The 26,894-nt window shown below is 37.6% G+C and overlaps 1 protein-coding gene across 5 annotated transcripts in view; it reads left to right on the top strand.

Moving 5' to 3' along the window:
• LOC138325014 (orexin receptor type 2-like) overlaps positions 1-26,894 on the top strand; it is a 66,668-nt gene that overhangs the window by 14,667 nt on the left and 25,107 nt on the right. For all 5 annotated transcript variants that reach the window (XR_011208712.1, XM_069270348.1, XM_069270346.1 and 2 more), the window contains exon 2: positions 22,196-22,574. Coding sequence is in view for 4 of the 5 variants with exons in the window: in XM_069270348.1 (XP_069126449.1) it covers positions 22,196-22,574 (379 nt within the window). In the remaining variant the exon portion in view is untranslated. The remainder of the gene's footprint in view (positions 1-22,195; positions 22,575-26,894) is intronic.

The raw sequence follows: 26,894 nt of genomic DNA, 5'->3' as shown, positions 1-26,894 counted from the left end.
ATTTTCTGAATCTGACACCTATAACCGTCCCAGTATAGATAACCCATTACCATCCCCCTATGATAACAACAGTAAAATAGTCCGTGATAGGACTGACGTGTGGCGACACCTCTCGGCAACATTTATATGGTAACAAATATCCATTGTCAGGCAGATCAAACTGCCCAGTCGCTATCGGGATTACACTATATCCACAGGCAGACTGACCAAATACCTCAGGTCCTATCTGGTTACCATGGTGATGAGTTAGGAATGATACACGGCTTGACAAAGGTGTGTAAAGCGGCACCTCATTATATCGAATTTCGCCACAGAATGTTATGTTACATTTCGCTATCGTCCAGCATGCTGAAATAATGGCGTCTATGCTTGTTTCATTGTGTCCCTTAGATTTTGAAATGTGGTATTATTGTACTTTATTGCATTTAACTATTTTTATAATTTGAACAGACTTTTAAACATAAACTTCATTATTTTTGTGTGATTTAAAACTAAAACCAAAATATTTAGTTGAATGAAGATTGAGCCCGTGCAACATGTATGTAAACATCCATAGGAATGGATTCCAGACCGTATGATACTTTGGACAATGTAGAACCAGAAACATATTCGGTATTCACTCTTGAAAGGATCATTTCATTATTCAGTTTCTAGCTTTCATGTTACAGCCTTAATCTATGATTATAATAGCTTTAATTGATATTTATTAAATGGAATTGTATTCCTTACGTAAAAGTACAGCAGTTCAAACCGATAATTTATAAGGTAGATTTTTAATTTGTCAGTTATTGAATGATTACTTAATTATTGTAAGATATATTATCAATATCCAATTGAGTTTGAATATCATCGGGCATTTTATAAAAAAACATATCTTGACCGCTGATTTTGTTTTTGCTTACACCGACATCAAAAACAGATAACTATATTATGCTAACTACATCACTCCTTGTCGAGTAAAAGCAACTGGTGAAAGTCTACGTTATATGTAGTTAATGATTAGAAGACTTTGTTGTCGTGTTTACTTTGAGATCCTCATTAGCTTCTGGTAGATAATTTCCACCGCTGCAGTTAATGATTTAACAGACAACATATGTCGTTGGATATTTCTATACTCTTTAACGCCACATCTACCGTCTGTACTCAACCTTAGAACTACTTTATACATGTGGTACTTTCAGTTTCTATTAGGTTAACTATCTTCCCGGTCCGGATATATGATTTCAATTACATGATCAGCAAGGTCAGAATTCGGCCAGATATGCTTATATGGGGACTTTAAATGTAGCTTATATGCTATATATGTAATTATTTTACTTCACATTACGGCTTCTGTTAGATTTTTATAATAACTTTTGACGATGACACATGCACCGTTGTAGATTTGTGTTTTTCGATATAATCTATTTAATCGATTCAAACTGTAGATAACGAAAACTGCAAAAAGGGCAAGGTAACAGAAATATGTTTTGGTGAAACTTGTAAAATTGACACATATTAGAAAACCCCTCAATATCTTTGGGAATAATCACCAGCGGATATAGCGAGTCATTACTGGGTATATCATTACTGAGGCATCATAGACGTTGTGACAGAGTACATATACTAATGGGAGACCTAAATACAGAGGTCTGATATTAATATATCTACACTTCAAAGTACATACGTACATAGTCCAGAAACAGGAATCTGTCTAGAGGAACTGGCTTGTTGTGAATCCGCCGTACGTTTATGTTGATGAGACATTAAAGCAGGAGTTATAATACATGATTGTATACAAATGTAGTAATGCCATTTTAAACCCTATCAGCATGTCAAGATTAATCAGGTCGTTAGGAGAAATAAAAGGTAATCAACAAGAATTCAAGTAACAGAACACCCAAATCACTGAATATAGAGTAAATTAGAAAATATGGAATTTGATAATGTATGTAATATCTAACGGGTAAAAAAACGACGATTTAGTTTCATAGGAACATAACGACCGGCTGTGATAAAAATGTAGACACTAGAACGAAGGCGGGCAGAGTCCACTTGTTTTAATAATAATAAAGGTATTTGAACAAAATAATAGTTTTTATAAGAATTATTAAAGGATTGATAACGTCTGATTGTATTCAACATTAAACGGAAAAAGGTTTATGACAAGTTATATGTTTACCGTTCCATAACATAACATATATCAAAAGTTAATCCTTAGAAATTAATCTGATTCTGTGATAAATTCCAAATTTGTAAAGGTATCTTTTATTGGATCGTTACGACGTTGTATCAACCAATCAGAGGCGACGTTACAAACGGCAGCGTCATTAATGTAATTACATAAGTACAATTTTATAAACGAATGTACTTGTTTTTAAATTCATCATTGCATTATAAAATATTAATGAAAGATAAACTCTAGCACGTGGACAGGTCAAAATGAGATTGGATACCAACAATTGATTATCATGTCGATGAAGCAATATCAAATACTGGGTCCTGGGCAGTGATAAAGGTTAGCTCGGTGCTGTGTTATATAATAACTGATATGGGATTCCTACGCGGATAACCTTGACTATTGTCCCATACATCGATATTCATTACGTTAAACTAATGAAATAAAGCACACTTCTTAAGTCGGCTCAAGATATATGCATCAAATTTGCATAAGTGGTCAATGAATATTCATTGTCTGTGAGATTTACGAAACCGTCTAATCAACCGGTAACTTGACTTAAACCTACGTAATTATTCCCATCGATTTATTTGTTATCAAATAATATAAATATAAAAGTCAGTCAAGCGTAGAATTAATATTTACTCATTGATATTTGAAGGATATGGCTGCCATTGATCAGATTCCAAGACAAAACTATCGCTCGCTACTATGGGAATTCGACGTGATTACAATTATAGTAATTAACACAATTAGAGTTAATTATCTGTCAATAATACCAGCTGTTCCAAACGATGTCATTCCGCCAAGGACATCCAACAAGCACCACGATGGTGAAATAGTTTATCTTCTCCAGGAAGTTTTGGAGAAGAAACGCTAATTATTTGGGTGCATTATTTATTTGTTGGGACATTTTAGCGATATTTAGCTATCACAAGGACGTATTTCCATCGTAAGGACATCGAGAGGGATTATATTTAGTATTGTCAATAGCTTTCTAATCTAATTGTGACATGTTCAGGGAAGAAAAAAGCTGACTAATATGCTTGCGTTATTTATATAGACATGATGCTGTAATTTAACTCAATTTCTTTTTGCGGGAGATAACATGTCCCAAAACTTCAAGTATAATTGAGTGTTCTGCCTTTAAATCGTCGCCTGAGAACTCTGAGATTAATAATAAGTGACCAAGGAACTGTCGAGGACATTATATTACCGATGAATTGTCGAGGGCATGACAAAGCGAGATTACATGTAAGTCGCCGAGGAATTCTCGAGAGCATGTCTACGCTAGATTAAGTGGGAAAGAAACTGTCGAGGATATGACAAATCGAGATAACGTCGTCGTCGGGAACTGTCGAGGGCATGGCAACGCGAGATTTTGTCGCCGAGGAACTGTCGAGGGCATGGCAACGCGAGATTTCGTCGCCGAGGAACTGTCGAGGGCATGGAAACGCGAGATTACGTCGCCGAGGAATTGTCGAGGGCATAGCAATGGGAAATAAAATCGTCTGGGAACTGTCGAGGGCATGACAACGCGAGATTAAATCAACAAGGAAATGTCGAGGACATGACAACGTCAGATTACGTTTCGAAAGAACTGTCATATGCATTAAAACGCGAGATTAGTGGCGGGGGACCTGTCGAGGGTATGACAACGCGATATGCAATTCCCGATGAACTGTCGAGGGCATGATAACGCAAAATTAAATAGCCAGAGATCTGTCGAGGACATGACAACGCAAAATTAAGTCATTGATGAACTGTCGAGGACATGACAACGCGAGATTAAATCGTCGGGAAACTGTCGCGGGCATGATAACGCGTGATTAAGTGGCCAGGGAAATGTCGAGGGCATGACAACGCGAAATTAAGTCATTGGTGAACTGTCGAGGGCATGCCAACCAGTGATAAGGACGCGGCGTATCGTAGAATAGATTATTACGAGCATAAGACTATTAGAAGCAAAATTTCGAAAAATGGTTGTTGACATTTTATAGGGGGTTCTTTAGATCTAGTCTGGATCTACTTGAAATGTCTCCACTCTTCCCAAACATTACTTTGAGGATGCCTAAGAAAAGGTCGATGATCATTCATAGCTCAACAATAAAGAAAGAAGTCGCTTTCATTGTTTCTTTGTAATAATAACAATAAATGGTAATTGAAACAGGTTTGGAAGTGTTATCCTTTCAATACGCTGTACGAAATTATCAATTAAGATACTTTGTTGTAATCTGAATTAGAATAATAGGTTTGTAAAATAATATATGAATTTTAAATATTGATATGATCAATTTATATGTTATCTTTTCCAAAGCCATCACAGCCAAAGTACGACACATAGAATGTTTATATATTTTATGCATTTAGTAATTCAAACAAATATATTTGGAAATAATAGGCATTAATAACAAATTGTTGCGTACACTGTAGATTATAGTTATAATGTTGATTGACGCCGAACTGGATCCAGTCTGATGTAGAGTATATCACAAGTTGGTACAGTCGTACACCCTATACCGAAAGTCGTCCAACTATACCTAAAGTCGTCCAACTATACCTAAAGCCGTCCAACTATACCTAAAGCCGTCCAACTATACCTAAAGCCGTCCAACTATACCTAAAGTCCAACTATACCTAAAGCCGTCCAACTATACCTAAAGCCGTCCAACTATACCTAAAGCCGTCCAACTATACCTAAAGCCGTCCAACTATACCTAAAGCCGTCCAACTATACCTAAAGCCGTCCAACTATACCTAAAGCCGTCCAACTATACCTAAAGCCGTCCAACTATACCTAAAGCCGTCCAACTATACCTAAAGCCGTCCAATTAGTATCATTGTCAATGTTAATTACGTCTACCACCATAGATAAGTATTGTTACGGATTAGAAAATCTCGGCCAATCAGTATGTGGAAGTGATTCCGCATTCCATAACAACCAGAGACTTGTTATGACCAGAATACATCGTCGAGCGATACACTGACTCCTGACCAGGACCTTACACTGTTTTGACCAGAATAGAATGTCTAGCCATCTCCTGACTACTGGTCAGGACCTAAGACTTGTTGTGACCTGAATGCAAGGTCGAACCATCTCCTGACTCCTGGTCAGGACCTACGACTTGCTGTGACCTGGATACAATGTCGAGTTCTCACCTGACTCCTAGCCAGGACCTAAGACTTGTTGTGACCAGAATGCAATGTCGAGTCATCACCTGACTCCTGGCAAGGACCTAAGACTTGTTGTGACCAGAATACAATGTCGAGTCATCACCTGACTCCTGGCAAGGACCTAAGACTTGTTGTGACCAGAATACAATGTCGAGTCATCACCTGACTCCTAGCCAGGACCTAAGACTTGTTGTGACCAGAATGCAATGTCGAGTCATCACCTGACTCCTGGCAAGGACCTAAGACTTGCTGTGACCAGAATACAATGTCGAGTGATCACCTGAGTCCTAGCCAGGACCTAAGACTTGCTGTGACCAGAATACAATGTCGAGTCATCTCCTGACTCCTGGTCAGGACCTAAGACTGTTCTGACCAGAATACAATGTCGAGTCATCACCTGACTCCTGGTCAGGACCTAACAGGGAACAATGTCTTCTGTATCTGATGTTTTAGTTGTGTAATTTCTAAACGTAACGGCCAGTCGAGAAGTGTCGAGGTTTCTCAATGCAGTTTTATTCAAGCATTAATGTCCATACTTTTTTATTTCTTCGGGACAAGAAAAAAATGTTTGCAAAACAAAATATGTTTTCATGTACGATTTCTTGGTTTTTCAAGGGATTATCTATTACAAATTAATACGCAACAAACTGCTTCTTTTGTGATATCACGATAACGTCGGGTTTTCGCGTATTCCTCGATGTTTTTTCATAGTGGTATGCAAAACAACAACAAAGTATTGACTAATCAGAAAGTCAGATTTAGAATGAAAAAAGACAATTTAATTATTATATTATATAAAATTTATTGTATTGCAGGTGAGTGGTGGTTGTGGAGGGGGATGGGTGGTGGTAACAGAGATTTATATTTGTACATTTATAAACCTGGCTTAATAAGCTTCAATAAATATGTTTCATGTGTGATCACCTAATCCAATACCTATTACCTTATCCATCTTTCCTTAGTATGCTCTTTCACTTGGATTGTTGAATTTGTAACACTCAACAAGATATATTAGTATAACTACTGATGAAGTATAAAACTCTTGGGTGACCAGTACTGGATGTCTGTTTACTGTTGTTATAGATGAGTCTTTTAAATCCTTAACTATTTCCTCGCTAGTTCGTTTAATTTAAAAAAAAACATTATAGATCAAAGTTCACAAATAATTAGGGAACTTTTCTTACTTTTTGTAATCCTTGCCGACTGATGATCTAGTTAAGAAGTCTCGTTTATTAATGTTTATAGATATGGGCCCATATCAGTCTGTGTCAATGTTGTGATGAATGTAGCATTTCCGTTGGCTTCAAAAATCAATTTATCAGCCCATAAAGGACAAAAATGACGTCGCCGTTTTTAACGCTGCTTCTGATTGACGGAGATGACGGCATAATGATTTCATAGACAAAAGAGTCCCAAATTGAATTTTGAGTATTGAAGAAATTATCTTTAGTAAATTGAATTATAAGAATTAATTTGAATATATTTTTATGTTATGGAGATAAAACACAAAAATCTGAGTGTACTCTCATCATAAACCACTTCGCGGTTTATTTTGAGTACACTCATATTTTTGTGTTATATCTCCATATCATAAAAAAATCTATTCAAGTTAATCCTTAAATATTTCATATGAGGAGCACACCACACTTTACTTCTTCTCTTTCTTTCCCGTTTTATTGCGTATGGCATGCCTAATATTAAATCTACACGTAACCTAAAACATTGCCATAAAAAAAGTGTGGGAAAATGTTGGCTGATTTTAAATCTGAGGTCTTTTTGGAAAAAGTCAAAGATGTCTTCAAATCACATGTCTGGTAGTATTTGTATGCTGAACGAATGGTGGAACTCTTACCCTAGCGTTGTAAATGAAGAGTTACATTATCCTGTTCGTGCTGGCGCTTTGATATGCAAGCTTGCTCGGATCAGTACTCGTGTCGTATTTATCTCCAGAGTATCGTGCTTGTCACAAACTTACACATCCTAACTGAATGGGACACTTTCTTAAAATATTGATCACGAATGATTTCAGGGTTTGTAGAGTCAGTCCAGTCTGTGTTACTCTGGTCCCAGTGGATATTCACAACAGAACGAGTATTGTATGTAACGTATAAGGTGACAAACAGTAAAAAGGCTAGTGGATTTCAGCATAGTCGATAAGAGTTTGACGGTAGACACCAAGATTTGATCCAGAGAAAGTTTGTTTCACTTTGTGATATGAGAAAAGAGTTACTGTTAGCCTCTTAGCATTTCCTCATTGCTGTATTAGTTCTAGGTGACTCGGTTTTACCTAACTTCCTATCATACGTCGTGTGCCAGGTCCAGCTGTGAAAGTTATTGATGTATCCGATCCGTTTTCCTTGACAGTTACTTTCTAATTGGAGTCTGGTTTAAAAAGATACATGATAAACTATTCACCATTTCCAATTCTATGGTTTGACATCCTAGAGTTTAACAAAACAAATAATTCCGATATATATACAATATATACAACAAACAATAATTGAAATTATTATTGTTTTGTTGGCTGGAGGACATTAATGGTAGATTTACGAACAATCATGGCGGATGTCATTTTCTTTATTTTCTGTGACACCGTAGACAATGCTAACGGGGTCTATTTGGTCCATCGAAGTGTGTGTCGAGCATCAAGTAATATTTCAACTTATTTTTTCGTAATATTTCAACTTATTTTTTCGGGTTTTAATTATTGTAAATTTTTATACTATTGAATATTAATGGATAAAATGGTGTCAAACAATTAAACCGAGTCGACGTTCTATGTTAAATGTGTTTAATTATATTTAGCGTTATTTCGTTCAGGAGCCCTGTCTTGACAGATGCCATTCATTCACAGCGGTTTTACGAATAGTACTTTTAGGTGATTGATCACTTATGTGTAACATGAACGTTAGTTATGTTTTTGTACACCCATTAAAATTCAAAATGGCTTAATTGATAGTTTTCTTTATCACATCCGTTAATTGTAATTGTAAACGATGTGACTGTTCATTTACAATGAAATGACGTACGAGATTGACTTGGCATGTAATTCTGCATAACAAGTGGTTGTAAAACGGTATTTTGGGATTAATTGCATTTAGCGAATTCGGGTAGGGAATGTTAAATAGCTTTAGTGCTCATTCAATACATCACCTTACTTGTTTACTGGTATTAACTAGCATTCCATACGTAAATCAGCTGATTCCACTGATGGAAAACAGACATGGGAAGCAAACCTGGGAATGGATGTGCAATTGCATTAGTGTTTATTTTTTTAACATTTCTGTAGAATGGTATAGAAAACAAAGCTCCCAGGCAGCCAATATTTTAAGCGGTTTAAGACATAACGGCTATTCCAACAGAATGCAAGATAGTGTGGTATTTCAAACAGCTTCTGTCACATGCGCCTGCACACACAGTGTGTATCAACGTTCGCATATATGGTGCGAGTCCTTCGTAAATATGCGATCTTAATGAGTGTTCATTTCATATGAGTTTTAATGAAACGATTCTAATATGTTTGATTGCAATTTTACAACTACATTGTATGGTATACCGCCATTTTGAAATAAGTTCAAAAAAACCGCGACTGCAAGTTTATCCTCCATACATGCAAAATAACGTGGTATTTTCGATGTAAATTCAGTTGTTTGCATAATTTCTTAGTAAAACTATCTATTTTCTCAAAACAGCGTTAAAAATTTACAGAGAAAATATAAATTGTGTTGATACAGTGACGTTACGAGGCTGTGTTGCATAGGTATCCATGTAAAACATTCTCAGACGACATGAGTGTATTGCGTGATACCAGCCAATATTACACCCGTACATTGTTTGAAGGTAGAAAATATGTACAGTAAAATTAAAAAAATGACCACAATGATTTATATGCGTATAGTCGTGCAAAAATGTGTAATTGTTTAAATGGACTTAATTGTGTACATAATGCATGTGATTTGAACTAATTACCACGGGATCGAAATTCTAGTTCAAACTCATATTACAATAATATTCCACTTCAAACAATTGTTCTTAGTTGTTTTCCATGTCTCTCAACATGTAATTTTGAATACAATATGCAATGCCAACATTCGTTTGTCTTTAGATAAAGCATTCAGCATGATCCCTTTGAAAACAGAAAACATCCCAAGATAGTTGCATTCTTTGACATTATTCAGAAAAGAGAAATCACTTCAGGCAAGTATAAAATGCCTGAAGGAACGAAGTTGTAATCCCAGCAAGTGTTAAGAAATAAATGGAGTCTTACGGCAAGATGGAGTTCATGTCGATTTGTGGCGCAATCGAAGCCTTAAACAAACAATTAATTTGGCTGGATGGAGTGTCTATCACATCAGATAGCGTCAAAACTCTGTTAATATCAGAGGGCCTATTACACAGAGCTCACTGGAGGGCACACACGGGAGGTCAAACTAATAGGGATCAATTACTACAGCAAAATGTCTGCTGTCATCTATTGTGCCAGGCACACGTCCCCGTCAACGCACCAAGGCCTTGTGTCCACGTATGTTAACTTGCCACGCAACACTCATTTGTCGTCTTACTATTTGTGATGTTCCGTTTTATCTTTTTACCAAGGATTTGCTTGTGGGTTTAACATTTTACGAAGACAATATTTTTTGTGTGTGTGGTTTTTTTTTGTTATTTATTTATTTGATAAATTTAATGCTCATTACCGATATTTTAATCCAAGAAATTTCTGAGATTGGCCTAAGATTTCATTGTTTCGAATGGTATATGAAAATTGCATCAGCAGTCCTTGTCAAAATTGATCACAAAATCTTCTCAGTTTGTTTAGTAGACGCGGTAATGGTGAATTGAGATAGAGATGTTTGCCTGTTATGTATATTGGAGGGAGATGTAAAGCACATACTGATTAACGTCAAGACAAATTGTTTCATTGCGAAATGAACGAAATATGACGATACACAATATACTAAACGTTTTCTCTAAATGTATTACCGATGTACTACGAACGATTTTTGGAGTGTTTTTATTTACATATTATTTAAAATTCGTTCCTCTGTGTGAAAACCCGTTTGAGGCTTTCTATTGTGCTAATTAAATACATGGATCGTAGTCTTAAACTTGAACCCCCAAAATACATGGATCACAGTCTTAAACTTAAACTCCCCAAAATACATGGATCGCAGTCTTAAACTGGAATACCCCCCCCCCCCCCCCCAAAAAAAAAAAAAAAAAAAAATACATTGATCACAGTCTTAAACTGGAACCCACCCCCCCCCCCCCCCCCCCCCCCCCCAAAAAAAAAAAAAAAAAAAATACATGGATCGCAGTCTTAAACTTGAACCCTCAAAATACATGGATCGAAGTCTTAAACTGGACCCCCCAAAAAAAACATGGATCGCAGTCTTAAACTGAAACCCCCAAAAATATATAGATCGCAGTCTTAAACTTGAACTCCAAAAATACAGTTTTAAATGGAACACCAAAACAAACTGAGCAGGGCAGACACAATGACATAATTTTCCCAGAAAATTGAATAATGAGCTTACATGGCCTTTATAGGGAACTGGCACATAATCATGCACATTCAACACGTGCCATACAAATACACACAACCCTAATTCTCTTATACATTACGCCGAGTAGAGAACTATCTATACATGTACGTAGCAATAGCTTTTCTTTCAGGCATATAGAGTTTTTAAGATGCTAGAAAGCAATGTATATTGGGCCATAACTATTATCTCTTGTTAAGTTAGTAAAGACTTCTCATTGTGTTCCAGTGACCACTGAAGCACCCCTAAGAAATTATGCCACGATTTTGAAATTATTTAATTGCTTTTGTTTTATATCTTATTATCAGTCAGGGCGATTCCTAGTAAACAAATCGACCAACGATTAGGTCCTTCACGGGATTCGAACTCTAAACTCAGAGGGACAACTATATCGATATACTTTAAACACCCTCTCACGAAATAAAGTCAAGATGGCAATGCTTTTGATGGGCTACCTCTCGTATCTGTATTTGATGGGCTACCTCTCATATTTGTTTTTGATAGACTACCTCTCGTATTTGTTTTTAATGGACTACCTCTCGTATTTGTATTTGATTGGCTACATCTCATATTTATTTTTGATAGACTACCTCTCGTATTTTTTCTACCTTTCGTATTTGCTTTTATGGGCTACCTCTGGTATTTGTATTTAATTGGTCACCTCTCGTATTTGCTACCATTCGTATTTGTATTTGATGGAATAAATTTCGTTTTTATTTATGATGGGTTACCTCTCATATTTGTTTCTGATGGGCTACCTCTCATATTTGTATTTGATGGGCTACCTCTCATATTTGCATTTAATGGAATATCTCTCGTATTTGTATTTGATGGGCTACCTCTCGTATTTGTATTTGATGGGCTACCTCTCGTATTTGTATTTGATGGGCTACCTCTCGTATTTGTATTTGATGGGCTACCTCTCGTATTTGTATTTGATGGGCTACCTCTCGTATTTGTATTTGATGGGCTACCTCTCGTATTTGTATTTGATGGGCTACCTCTCGTATTTGTATTTGATGGGCTACCTCTCGTATTTGTATTTGATGGGCTACCTCTCATATTTGCATTTAATGGAATATCTCTCGTATTTGTATTTGTATCTTGATGGGCTACCTCTCGTATTTGTATTTGATGTGCTACCTCTCGTATTTGTATTTGATGGGCTACCTCTCGTATTTGTATTTGATGGGCTACCTCTCGTATTTGTATTTGATGGGCTACCTCTCGTATTTGTATTTGATGGACTACCTCTCGTATTTGTATTTAATGGGCTACCTCTCGTATTTGTATTTGATGGGCTACCTCTCGTATATGTTTTTGATGGGCTACCTCTCGTATTTGTATTTGATGGACTACCTCTCGTATTTGTATTTGATGGGCTACCTCTCGTATTTGTATTTGATGGACTACCTCTCGTATTTGTATTTGATGGGCTACCTCTCGTATTTGTATTTGATGGGCTACCTCTCGTATTTGTATTTGATGGGCTACCTCTCGTATTTGTATTTGATGGGCTACCTCTCGTATTTGTATTTGATGGGCTACCTCTCGTATTTGTATTTGATGGGCTACCTCTCGTATTTGCATTTGATGGGCTACCTCTCGTATTTGTATTTGATGGGCTACCTCTCGTATTTGTATTTGATGGGCTACCTCTCGTATTTGTATTTGATGGGCTACCTCTCGTATTTGTATTTGATGGGCTACCTCTCGTATTTGTATTTGATGGGCTACCTCTCGTATTTGTATTTGATGGACTACCTCTCGTATTTGTATTTGATGTGCTACCTCTCGTATTTGTATTTGATGGGCTACCTCTCGTATTTGTATTTGATGGGCTACCTCTCGTATTTGCATTTGATGTGCTACCTCTCATATTTGTATTTGATGTGCTACCTCTCGTATTTGTATTTGATGGGCTACCTCTCGTATTTGTATTTGATGGGCTACCTTTCGTATTTGTATTTGATGGGCTACCTCTCGTATTTGTATTTGATGGGCTACCTCTCGTATTTGTATTTGATGGGCTACCTCTCATATTTGCATTTAATGGAATATCTCTCGTATTTGTATTTGATGGGTTATCTCTCGTATTTGTATTTGATGGGCTACCTCTCGTATTTGTATTTGATGGGCTACCTCTCGTATTTGCATTTGATGTGCTACCTCTCGTATTTGTATTTGATGGGCTACCTCTCGTATTTGTATTTGATGGGCTACCTCTCGTATTTGTATTTGATGGACTACCTCTCGTATTTGTATTTGATGGGCTACCTCTCGTATTTGTATTTGATGGGCTACCTCTCGTATTTGCATTTGATGTGCTACCTCTCGTATTTGTATTTGATGGACTACCTCTCGTATTTGTATTTGATGTGCTACCTCTCGTATTTGTATTTGATGGGCTACCTCTCGTATTTGTATTTGATGGGCTACCTCTCGTATTTGCATTTGATGTGCTACCTCTCGTATTTGTATTTGATGGGCTACCTCTCGTATTTGTATTTGATGGACTACCTTTCGTATTTGTATTTGATGGGCTACCTTCGTATTTGTATTTGATGGGCTACCTCTCATATTTGTATTTGATGTGCTACCTCTCGTATTTGCATTCGATGTGCTACCTCTCGTATTTGTATTTGATGGGCTACCTCTCGTATTTGTATTTGATGGGCTACCTCTCGTATTTGCATTCGATGTGCTACCTCTCGTATTTGTATTTGATGGGCTACCTCTCGTATTTGTTTTTGATGGGCTACCTCTCGTATTTGTATTTGATGGGCTACCTCTCGTATTTGTATTTGATGGGCTACCTCTCGTATTTGTATTTGATGGGCTACCTCTCGTATTTGTATTTGATGGGCTACCTCTCGTATATGTTTTTGATGGACTACCTCTCATGTTTGTATTTGATTGGCTAACTCTCGTATTTTTATTTAAGTGTTCATATCAAGGGAGAGTTAAGAACGTTTTAGAGGACAGATTTAATCTGCAAATTAATCATTTGACCCTTGAGAATGAAAACCAAAACCACCGATATCGATAGGAGTAGAGTATGATGAAGCTATTGGAGTATCAGTTGAGAAATTATATTGGACGCCGTGCGCTTAACTTACAGGTACCAGTCTGTTTTATTTAATACGATATTTGATCTTGACATGAATTTGAACAGCCGAAAAGTTAATCACACTGCAAAAATTGTGCAATTAAGAAAACTAATCGTAATCAATAATGCATATAACTTTAGTTAGTTATACAAGTTTTGTAGAAAATAACATATGCTGATGATAATTCTTACTACAACGTACTTAGTGTGTCAAACTTACGTGTATAAACACCATATAATTCCTGTTCCATTCTACACTATTGGGACTGTTAAAATTGGTTAAACTTGATAAGCCACAATTTAATGTTTTCCTAAAGACGGAAAGTTAATTATTGTTTGTCTATAACATTCAATAAGATTGTGTTGTACGATAGACGAGTCCTGTTTCAAACATCAAAGTGATTGCAGCATGTGCGTGGGCCCGCCGGACACGATATCCATCAATAAGATCAGCATGTCCACTGATGGAATTGTAAGCCAGTTATAGCTAGCCAGTGGATACTTCTGTAACGTCAGGAATCACTGTCGCTCCTAGTCCATCATTTGTAGCGAATGTAAAACGATAGATGCTTTGGCCGGTTACAATACTACAACACAAAGCGGATCAGTGTCAGATGCTCCGATCTGGTGGCTACCATTATCTACACAGCCTGAATAATTATAATGTAACTGACGAGGCGAGCAGACTGCAGCAAATACATAATAGCATATCTATCTATAGCGTGTAAAGATTAGGCAACATTCAGTCTTTGACTTTATGTTATTGTTTTGTCATATCATATGTTTGTTTATATAGACAAACTTATTTTACGATTCTCGTTAACAATGAAATCTGCTTCGGAAAACACATGTCAATATGATTAGCATTCTGTAAAAGTTCCTTACTCAATCGAAGTCTCAGATATGCTCCTTTACACAGTACAGTAAAATGCGTTTATAACGAACATGGTTACAGCTAATTCATTATTATAACGTAGTAAATTTCCAGTCAATGTTCCTATAACTGGTCTGAAATGTTTATATAATTAAAGTGAATAGTCGGGCAAAGAAAACCAGTCTTAATGCGTTCATTGGCCTTCCAAAAGTTCTCACATATTAATACGACGGTCAAGTTCTGCTTACATTTCCCAGTTCTGACCATTGAAATAAATAAAAGTTGAAGCATTGAAAGCGAGGCTGCGTGGAAATGTAACCACCGACATAGTCAGCCGGGAGGACGTTTTAGGATTCCTTTACTTAAAATTAATTTCTTCGTACGCAGACAGATTTTGACGAGAGATATTCTATTTCTATTTCATAAGAAATTATACTGGATACATTCACACCATTTTTACCGACTTTAGCCATCCTTGCCCGACTGTTCACTTTAACTTTGTTAATTATGAAATTATTTCGTTCGTACTCAAAAATACCAAATCACATATAATTAAAATCTTAATATGGTACGTTCCGACAAATACGATTTGCTTTTAAATACGAAGGGTCCTTTGCTGTTGGCAATAGATGATGACCTACTGATGGACATGTTGTGACCGTTAGGCTTTTTCCATGTTCCAACTTGATACTGATCTTATTGTTCCGAATGTGTTACTTTTTGTAAGTTAGGTATTGTTAATTTCAAATTGAACAATTACAAAACACAATATAAACAAACAAACAATGAATAGTATATTAAGCGTAGAGGAAGTATAGAATAACTGTAAAGAAACTAGACAAAGGAAGTTTTCAGCTCCTCTGATCATCCTGTCACAAGACTCTGTGGTACATTGATCTCACTAAGTTGGTCAATATCGTCATTTGAATACTGATACCTGCGGGAGACACCTGTAGGGCTTATCACAGCTGGTGGCTGATCTTTAGTGATCATCGCGATTTATGTCTAGTGATAAAAGAACATGCGACGCAGGATCATTTAGACGAAGAAATGTGCTGACAGACTCTACATGTTATATAATCAATATATTATTCAATTTTTTTATTGAAATGTCGCGCAATATATTAAATTCGAAATCACACCAAGGTCTCAAACAAAAAGAGTATACGTGAAAGAAAATTAAAACAAAAAGCAAAAACATAACAACTAGCATCTTCTCACAAAAACTGAGTTCTTTGTCTGCCACTTTTGAATTCAGTTAAAAAAATTGTCCGGGCAATATAATCTAAGAAAACGACAAATTTATGGTCAACAAGACAAATTTTTAATGCATGTAAAGCAGAAAGTGATTTCTTTGGTAAAGGTTATCGCCATGAAAGGTGTTTTTAATGTAATACTCTTACTTAGTATGTATCATAAGCCACATACCAGACTCGACGATCTGACTATTTCTGTATCAGCTCAAACATCACGGGAGAGCGCACCAATGGTAGATATTCACGCACGCAGGACGAACCTAGTGGCCATCTACTTCCAACAAACCGTTACTGCCCTTTGATGTGTATAATGTTGTGTAATGGTGATGTGATTTTTACAAGGTACGGGTTTCTCCAACATTAAGATGGGCTGCATTTTTTTGCATTTTCCCACTTCTTTGTTACATTGCTCTTATCAGATATATCAACTTCATTAGATTTGAAATATAAAATGTGAGAAATTTTTTGTTCTCTTAAATTCCCAATGATAGACTGTTCATACACACCTGACGACTTAAACAACCCTAAATTATTTGGTGGTCCACGTTTTCCGTCGGTAAGCCTGGTAGTCCACGCCTTCTGTCGCTAAGGTCTGGTAGTCAACTTCTTTTGACGATAAGGTCTGGTGTTCCATGCTTCTGTCGGTAAGCCTGGTAGTCCACGCCTTCTGTCGCTAAGGTCTGGTGGTCCACTTCTTTTGACGATAAGGTCTGGTATTCCATGCTTCTGTCGGTAAGGTCTTGTAGTCCTCGACTTCTTTCGGTAAGGTCTGGTGGTCCACGCCTTCTGTCGGTAAGGTCTGGTAGTCCACGCCTTCTGTCGGTAAGGTCTGGTAGTCCACGCCTTCTGTCGGTAAGGTCTAGTGTTTCACGTCTTCTGACTGTAAGGTCTGGTAGTCCACGCCTTCTGTCGGTAAGGTCTAGTGTTTCACGTCTTCTGACTGTAAGGTCTAGTGTTTCACGTCTTCTGTCGGTAAGGTCTAGTGTTTCACGTCTTCTGACTGTAAGGTCTGGTAGTCCACGCCTTCTGTCGGTAAGGCCTGGTGGTCCACGCCTTCTGTCGGTAAGGTCTAGTGTTTCACGTCTTCTGACTGTAAGGTCTGGTAGTCCACGCCTTCTAACGGTAAGGTCTAGTGGTTCACGTCTTCTGGCTGTAAGGTTTGGTAGTCCACGTCTCCTGTCGGTAAGGTCTGGTAGCCCACGCCTTCTGACGGTACGGTCTGATAGTCCACTTTTTTGACGGTAAGGTCTGGTTGTCCACTTCTTCTGTCGGTAAGGTCTGGTTGTCTCCGCTTTCTGACGGTAAGGTCTGGTGGTCCACGCCTTCTAACGGTAAGGTCTGATAGTCCACTTCTTTTGACGGTAAGGTCTGGTTGTCGACTTCTTCTGTCGGTAAGGTCTGGTAGTCTACGCCTTCTGACGGTAAGGTCTGGTGGTCCACGCCTCCTGGTGGTGACGGTAAGAACGGTTATTCATTTATTCAACTGGACACATAATATGAAATGACACTATCAAAGTGATATTGAATCGTGCATCTGCTGTTTGACTTGAATATGTATATAGATCCTAGATCCTTTAAATAGAAGTTATGTTTTGTTATTGTTCCCTGATCATCATCCTTACAAACGTCAAAACCATGCATCATCCAATTAACGTATAATTAGGCCACACCGTACATATATCAATGTAAAACACTGCCAAAACACAGTCCCCGTTGATATACTCAGTAGCTTTAAATCAACTAAGTAAATTATAGGCAAAGGCAGAAAAAAACACATTACAAATACAATCGGACTGGGACGATAACAAGATTGTAGAACAGCATGCTGTTAACAAACCCGCACGGCGTCAATTCCGCGCTGATTGAGAGAGGCTATATAGCTTAGAGGGTACCAGCAGAGCTTAGAGGACAATATAACGACACACACTCCACCACTGACATTCACTGTCGGAATAGATGCCACTGAGAATGCGAAAATGTTACTTCGCCATAACCAAGCATTTGTCTTTAACTTTGTAATGTATATATGGAAAAGCACCTGCGTCCGTAGCGATTAACTGTTTCCTAAATATCTAAATGTCATTTGTCTTCATTGAAACAGAAATATTTAGCATGCAGGATTACCTGAATTTATTTTTCCTGTTTAATATTGAAACAAAACCTCGAGCACATCTGTAATTGTGTTTGTATAAGTCCTAGTTTGATCTTAATGACAGTCATATAAGTATGAATGGAACTTGATCTGAATGACAGTCACATAAGTATAAATTGAACTTGATCGAAATGAAATTCATATAAGTATGAATGGAACTTGATCTGAATGACAGTCATATAAGTATAAATTGAACTTGATCGAAATGAAATTCATATAAATATGAATGGAACTTGATCTGAATGGCAGTCATATAAGTATGAATTGAACTTGATATGTATGATAGTCATATAAGTAAGAATTGAACTTGATCGAAATGAAAGTCATATAAATATGAATGGAACGTGATCTGAATGACAGTCATATAAGTATGAATTGAACTTGATCGAAATGAAAGTCATACAATTATGAATGGAACTTGATCTGAATGGCAGTCATATAAGTATGAATTGAATTCGATCTGAATGACAGTCATGTAAGTATAATTAAACCATTTGTTTCGACTTCCATCTGTGTAGGTTAAACATTCATATTCTTCAAAGTGATATAGACCGTTCATGAGATCATATTTGCATTGATCACTTGTCTTGTAGTCCGATGAATAACGTTGGTGATTCCTGTTAAGGTAAGATTTGCTTCTGACCGTTAATACATCTTCCAACAGACAATCTCATTGTAATTGTATATAAAGAACATAGATATAATAAAGTACAATGTACATGTATTAACAATTAGATTAGATAACAGCCTATTCAAATCCTTTCCAATGTCCGGAAATGACAAAAATAAATAATTTTTATAAATAAATATAATAAAGGTGATGATGAAAACAGGAAAGAAATTTTTAAAAAGGTTGATAACTTAATATAAAGAACTGTGGGGAAAATAAATATGCAAAATAAATATGTAATAGAATACCCAAGCGGGTCAAAAAAGAGTAATATATACAAAAAGAAAATACAAGCAGAATAAATAGTATAAAGTAAATAACAGTAATTCAAGTAACAAATATGTAATAGAAAACCCATGCGGGTCATAGAAGAGTTGATAAGAGTTTGTGAATAACATGATTTATCTAGGTCACAATAAAGGCGTGCACTTCGCGAAAATGGAAAGCTTTAATAACGTATAACACAGATACTCCTACACTGAAAGAATCACTATCAGTTGTATGATCACGTTCAGTTGTATGATCACGTTCAGTTGTATGGTCATGATCAGTTGTATGATCACGTTCAGTTGTATGATCACGTTCAGTTGTATGGTCACGTTCAGTTGTATGGTCATGATCAGTTGTATGATCACGTTCAGTTGTATGGTCATTATCAGTTGTATGATCACGTTCAGTTGTATGGTCATTATCAGTTGTATAATCACGTTCAGTTGTATGATCACGTTCAGTTGTATGGTCATTATCAGTTGTATGATCACGTTCAGTTGTATGATCACGTTCAGTTGTATGGTCATTATCAGTTGTATGATCACGTTCAGTTGTATGATCACGTTCAGTTGTATGGTCATGATCAGTTGTATGATCACGTTCAGTTGTATGGTCATGATCAGTTGTATGATTACGTTCAGTTGTATGGTCATGATCAGTTGTATGATCACGTTCAGTTGTATGGTCATTATCATTTGTATGATCACGTTCAGTTGTATGGTCATTATCAGTTGTATGATCACGTTCAGTTGTATGGTCATGATCAGTTGTATGAAACATGATGCTGACATATAGGTCTATTCAACAAAGAAATGAACGATGTGATTATATTATTATCAGGTGAAAAAACACTTATTCTTAGTAGTAACTACCATGTCGGTTAGAAAAATAATTCGTATGTATTAGAACGGGTACGACATTTCAATAGACCATTCAAACAACAGTTGTATTACACACGAACATATTTTAGGAAAGACACAAATGTACGTTTGTTTCATAAAACTGAAGACAAATATATATTGTCATTGTTTGATAGGTTACTTTATTGACTAATCGATTCATTCATGACTAATGCTTGATGGTTGATTAAATGACCAAGATTTCCATCCAGTTTTGTAAACGTTTTAAAGGAGATGTGTGTCAATTTTGTTGGAACACGTCAGAGAAAAGCACGCCAATTGACACCCAAACAAATCAAAGTGGGAAAGGAAATAACATAACAACACAAGAATTAAAGAAGGCTGGTTTTCTTTGAGATTGCAATTACCTGGAAATTGAAAGTATAAACATATAAATGTTTATGTCGTGTGGTCCACTCAGGAACGTCCGTCTGGGATGCCTTCAACATCAGACATGTTTTATAGATACTTACGTAATGTAACACCCGATACAAAGCGACATTATTCTTATAAACAACACTACCTGACGAAACCAATTATGCATCTTCCTGTTCGTAGCTTTTTGTTCTTCGACTCTTTAGGAATCCTGAGAAGATAATTACATTTCGTTTAAAAACTATAGCAAAAATAACAAAAACAATTATACAACATTTAAAACGACTGAAAGGCAGTGTTGGGGCGAAGTTTCTGAATGATCATAATGGAGATTAATCACCATGGTTACGTGAACTAAAGGAATGCACTTTCTGATTCCAATCACTTCCTCTTTACAGGTTGGCTTTGTTATTTATGAACTGAATTGATCTCAGTCTTTTTATGTAAAAGTAAAATTAGTTCCCTTTGTTTAGTACGGATGTGTACTCCATTGTTATTTTAATTCGTGGTAAGTATTTGTGTTATCTACGATAGCTTACTCCCTAACCTTTATAATAATTCATAGGTAAGTCATGGTCTATATTTTCTGAATGCTGTCAAAGTCTATCATTATGACCGTGGTAGATAACTCCATGACAGAATGCGATCAGAAATGATTATGTTTATAAAATCACATTAACTGTAGGATGTTACGACGGGATTGATTTAGCTGATTATTACACAACTCAATGTACAACTTGTTCCTTCCACACACAAATGATAAAAAACCTTCCTGTTATATGTCAGTTAGTGTGTCGAAAATTTTCCTGTTACGTGTCAGTTAGTGTGTCGTTACCATCCCTGTTATTTGTTCTGTCTGGTTATCTCGCTAACCGGAAGTGGTCGTCATCTGCAACTTCAACCAACAAAGGCAACGACGTATTTTACAACAAAGTCACAGTCATTGATAATGGAGTCAGGACATGTTCTTTACTATCTTTACATGTCATTGACCACAGTCCGGTGGTGTTTATTATGTCATTGACCACAGTCCGACAGATTTAACGATGTGTTTGGCAAATATCATTTCGCGTTACTTTAACCAGAGATAGCAAGTTGATGTTGAATTGAACAAAGGGATGGATTTATTTTGTTCGGTATAATAAAACAATCATGGCCCTTTGTATCAAAATACATCTAGCATTGTCTCACTGGAAAGACTGGGCTGCTCCCTCGACAAAAAATCTCCTTCCATGGAGACAATTTTAGATGTATCCCTCCAAAGAGGGCTATAATTGTATTATATGTATCACTGACCTATTCTCTCATTCCCTATTCCCTTGTGTGATAATACAGGTCACATTAACCTAATAATCGGTATTATTTCATAATGATAGAACCGTTACGATGTCTATCGTTCACCCTCCATTTCCAGATTGGTAGGTCACAATTACATGCTTACTGATTGTATTTGTACATGTTTATTACATGAAAATCAGTGTTCATATGATACAATATTGTTCTCTTTTTTTCTTTTTTTTTGCTGGTTTTTTTTAACACTTTATATACATGTACGTGCATTGCATTACAGCACGCGTCAATCGTTGCATTGTAATAAATGTAATATTAATTGATTTATCAAATAAAATGTACATCCTATTATCCTAGCAATACAATGTATAATAGTGTATAATAGCTTTATCCATTTAACATCTTACATTTTTTTTTAAATTTTACAGAAAGTATCCGTCTTGGTGTCCGTCCTCACGTTGACCGCCATATCGATAGAGCGCTACATGGCCATTTGTCATCCTCTTTCCTTCCGAGTATCCAAGTACAAGACTATCCTAGTGATCGGGATGGTGTGGTTGGTGTCCATGCTGACGGCTATTCCGGACCTCGTGTTCCTGACGATCGTTCCTGATAACGTCATTCCTCCTGACATTGGTAACATTTGGCTGACGGCCTGTTTACCTGCTAACATTCAGGTGGAGTTTGTGTATCAACTGTTCCTAACCGTGGCATATTACCTGCTGCCTCTGATCATTATGGGCTTCACGTATACCCGGATAGCGACGTGTTTGTGGAAGAGTACCCTGGCCGGGCCCGCTACTAATAGTAAGTCCATATTACACTGGCCGGGCCCGCTACTAATAGTAAGTCCATATTACACGGGTAGGACCCGCTAATATGAAGTCCATATTTCACTGACCGGACCTGCTACTGATAGTAAGTCCATATTTTACTGGCTAGACCCGAGCCTATCCCCGCCTCTGATACTAAGTCTATGATCAACTATCCTTACAAATATTGGTATTATCATGCTACTAAATGTACGAACATTATATCATTTCCAATGGTTTTCGACCTTGCAGTTAAAGATAATCGTCTGAATTGGTAATTGAACAGGTAGAGAGCTATTAAAACACAATCCGAAATTCTAAGTATAATTCACAGCACCCTCACACACATATACAGGTAAAAGACTAATCAGTATGTGTTGCAAACAAAAACCAAATACAAGTAGTATTACATTTGTCGGTTTCTGATTCTTAAAGATATCAAATACAATAACATTTTACTTATATTTCCAAATTTATTTAGGCTTCCCATTAATTATGTAAATAATCAAAACGCATCGCAATAAGCGAATAGCTAACCATGGTGTCATAACAGAGTTAACAAATATTTGTGCGAAAACTAAGTCCGGTTGCAGTTATCCCTAATACCTTAAGATGTTACTTTTCCAGCGTAAATGGATATTTAGAGAAAAGAAACAAATAATTTGGATATGCTGCAGTTGTATTGGTTATTTGGTTGATACAAGTGTTAATCAAATGGAATGTCAAGTTAATAAAAATGCTGATGAATGGATTAGTGGACCAGCCTGTTTTTCACATGTCCCTGTTCCCTCTCCGTTCCCACGGCGAGTGGTTCATACTAAAACATGTATTTCAGGTAATAAGGCAGGATTTTTCATACCGAGGCTTTACAACACATTCAATAGAGGTGCAACATGTTAAATCAAAGAAAAACACTTACATTAAAAGATTCGAGTAAGCGAGGAAATGTTAAGGTTCCTAAAGCGATTTTCTTGTCTGGGCTTTTCTTCAGTTCTATTGAAGTGATTCGCTTCCGCTTGGAACCAATCAATAGTCTTGTTGTGTGATTGGAGTGCGTTTCCATTCAGGAGCTAATTCTGGTGTAAAATAGTCTGTGTAAAAACAAATAAGGCATTCACGACATGGATCTTGGGAGACATTTCTTCATTAACATATGAACCCAAGTCTCGTACCAACAAGTGTGTATCTCAACTACTTTCAATGCAATAGCCTTTGTTGGGTTTGATGGTGATTGCATTACCGTATATCGTATGAAAGCAATATTTATCACATGACTTGCCCATCCATCCATGTCATAAATATTGTAAGACACAGGTGTAATAACACTATCATGACGTCTCATGTAATTTGGTTTCGCTTGATTGCTTAAATAACGTCCTGTTAACAACCCGTGTCATTTAAGTACGACCAGCTTTTTATACCTTAAAAATCTTTGCATGGGATTCGAACTCGCAACACAGAGGTGAAGGGATTGTGGTAAATGGTATTGTGGATCCCTATACCTCGTAAATTGGTATGGCGGGTTGTTGACCTAAACCCTATACCTCCTAAGTTGGTATGGCGGGTTGTTGACCTAAACCCTATACCTCCTAAGTTGGTATGGCGGGTTGTTGACCTAAACCCTATACCTCCTAAGTTGGTATGGCGGGTTGTTGACCTAAACCCTATACCTCCTAAGTTGGTATGGCGGGTTGTTGACCCTAAACCCTATACCTCCTAAGTTGGTATGGCGGGTTGTCGACCTAAACCCTATCCCTCCTAAGTTGATATGGCGGGTTGTCGACCTAAACCCTATACCTCCTAAGTTGGTATGGCGGGTTGTTGACCTAAACCCTTTACCTCCTAAGTTGGTATGGCGGGTTGTTGACCTAAACCCTATACCTCCTAAGTTGGTATGGCGGGTTGTTGACCTAAACCCTATACCTCCTAAGTTGGTATGGCGGGTTGTTGACCTAAACCCTATACCTCTAAGTTGGTATGGCGGGTTGTTGACCTAAACCCTTTACCTCCTAAGTTGGTATGGCGGGTTGTTGACCTAAACCCTATACCTCCTAAGTTGGTATGGCGGGTTGTTGACCTAAACCCTATACCTCCTAAGTTGGTATGGCGGGTTGTTGACCTAAACCCTATACCTCCTAAGTTGGTATGGCGGGTTGTTGACCTAAACCCTATACCTCCTAAGTTGGTATGGCGGGTTGTTGACCTAAACCCTATACCTCTAAGTTGGTATGGCGGGTTGTTGACCTAAACCCTTTACCTTCTAAGTTGGTATGGCGGGTTATTTGTCAACACAGCGTTTACATTGTCGGACCTTGTATCTTTGTGTAAGTTGTCGGGAGTCTTTTGTATAAGTAATTTTCATACTTTTTCAAATATTTACCTCGTTTATAGTTAGTTTTTCCTTTATATTTCGACGTCCAACTGTGTGAATGGTAATGGATGATAGAGTTAAAGCCATTTCAACAGCTTATGACATGTAAGGACAGCCTGACTTGTATAACGTCTTATCTAAAGGACAGCCTCACCTGTATAACGTCCTATCCAAAGTACAGCCTCACCTGTATAACGTCCTATCAAAATGACAGCCTCACCTGTATAACGTCCTATCAAAATGACAGCCTCACCTGTATAACCTGTATAACGTCCTATCAAAAGGACAGCCTCACCTGTATAACGTCCTATCAAAAGGACAGCCTCACCTGTACAACGTGCTATCAAAATGATATACCTCCTAAGTTGGTATGGCGCGTTGTTGAACTTAACCCTTTACCTCTAAGTTGGTATGGCAGGTTGTTGACATAAACCCTATACCTCCTAAGTTGGTATGGCGGGTTGTCGACCTAAACCCTATCCCTCCAAAGTTGATATGGCGGGTTGTCGACCTAAACCCTTTACCTCCTAAGTTGGCATGGCGGGTTGTTGACCTAAACCCTATACCTCCTAAGTTGGTATGGCGGGTTGTTGACCTAAACCCTATACCTCCTAAGTTGGTATGGCGGGTTGTTGACCTAAACCCTATACCTCCTAAGTTGGTATGGCGGGTTGTTGAACTAAACCCTATACCTCCTAAGTTGGTATGGCGGCTTGTTGACCTAAACCCTATCCCTCCTAAGTTGGCATGGCAGGTTGTTGACCTAAACCCTATACCTCCAAAGTTGGCATGGCAGGTTGTTGACCTAAGCCCTATACCTCCTAAGTTGGCATGGCGGGTTGTTGACCTAAACCCTATACCTCTAAGTTGGTATGGCGGGTTGTTGACCTAAACCCTATACCTCTAAGTTGGTATGGCGGGTTGTTGACCTAAACCCTATACCTCCTAAGTTGGTATGGCGGGTTGTTGACCTAAACCCTATACCTCCTAAGTTGGTATGGCGGGTTGTTGACCTAAACCCTATCCCTACTAAGTTGGTATGGCGGGTTGTTGACCTAAACCCTATCCCTACTAAGTTGGTATGGCGGGTTGTTGACCTAAACCTTATACCTCCTAAGTTGGTATGGCAGGTTGTTGACCTAAACCCTATCCCTACTAAGTTGGTATGGCGGGTTGTTGACCTAAACCCTATACCTCCTAAGTTGGTATGGCGGGTTGTTGACCTAAACCCTATACCTCCTAAGTTGGTATGGCGGGTTGTTGACCTAAACCCTTTACCTCCTAAGTTGGTATGGCGGGTTGTTGACCTAAACCCTATACCTCCTAAGTTGGTATGGCGGGTTGTTGACCTAAACCCTATACCTCCTAAGTTGGTATGGCGGGTTGTTGACCTAAACCCTATACCTCCTAAGTTGGTATGGCGGGTTGTTGCTAAGTTGGTATGGCGGGTTGTCGACCTAAACCCTATACCTCCTAAGTTGGTATGGCGGGTTGTTGACCTAAACCCTATCTCTCCTAAGTTGGTATGGCGGGTTGTTGACCTAAACCCTATACCTCCTAAGTTGGTATGGCGGGTTGTTGACCTAAACCCTATACCTCCTAAGTTGGTATGGCGGGTTGTTGACTTAAACCCTATACCTCCTAAGTTGGTATGGCGGGTTGTTGACCTAAACCCTTTACCTCTTAAGTTGGTATGGCGGGTTGTTGACCTAAACCCTATACCTCCTAAGTTGGTATGGCAGGTTATTTGTCAACACAGCGTTTACATTGTCGGACCTTGCATCTTTGTGTAAGTTGTCGGGAGTCTTTTGTATAAGTAATTTTCATACTTTTTCAAATATTTACCTCGTTTATAGTTAGGTTTTCCTTTATATTTCGACGTCCAACTGTGTGAATGGTAATGGATGATAGAGTTAAAGCCATTTCAACAGCTTATGACATGTA

The sequence above is a fragment of the Argopecten irradians genome, chromosome 6 (assembly GCF_041381155.1).
Source record: "Argopecten irradians isolate NY chromosome 6, Ai_NY, whole genome shotgun sequence".
In the NCBI taxonomy this organism is placed as follows: Eukaryota; Metazoa; Mollusca; class Bivalvia; order Pectinida; family Pectinidae; genus Argopecten; species Argopecten irradians.
This window is presented reverse-complemented; position numbering and strand designations above follow the sequence as displayed.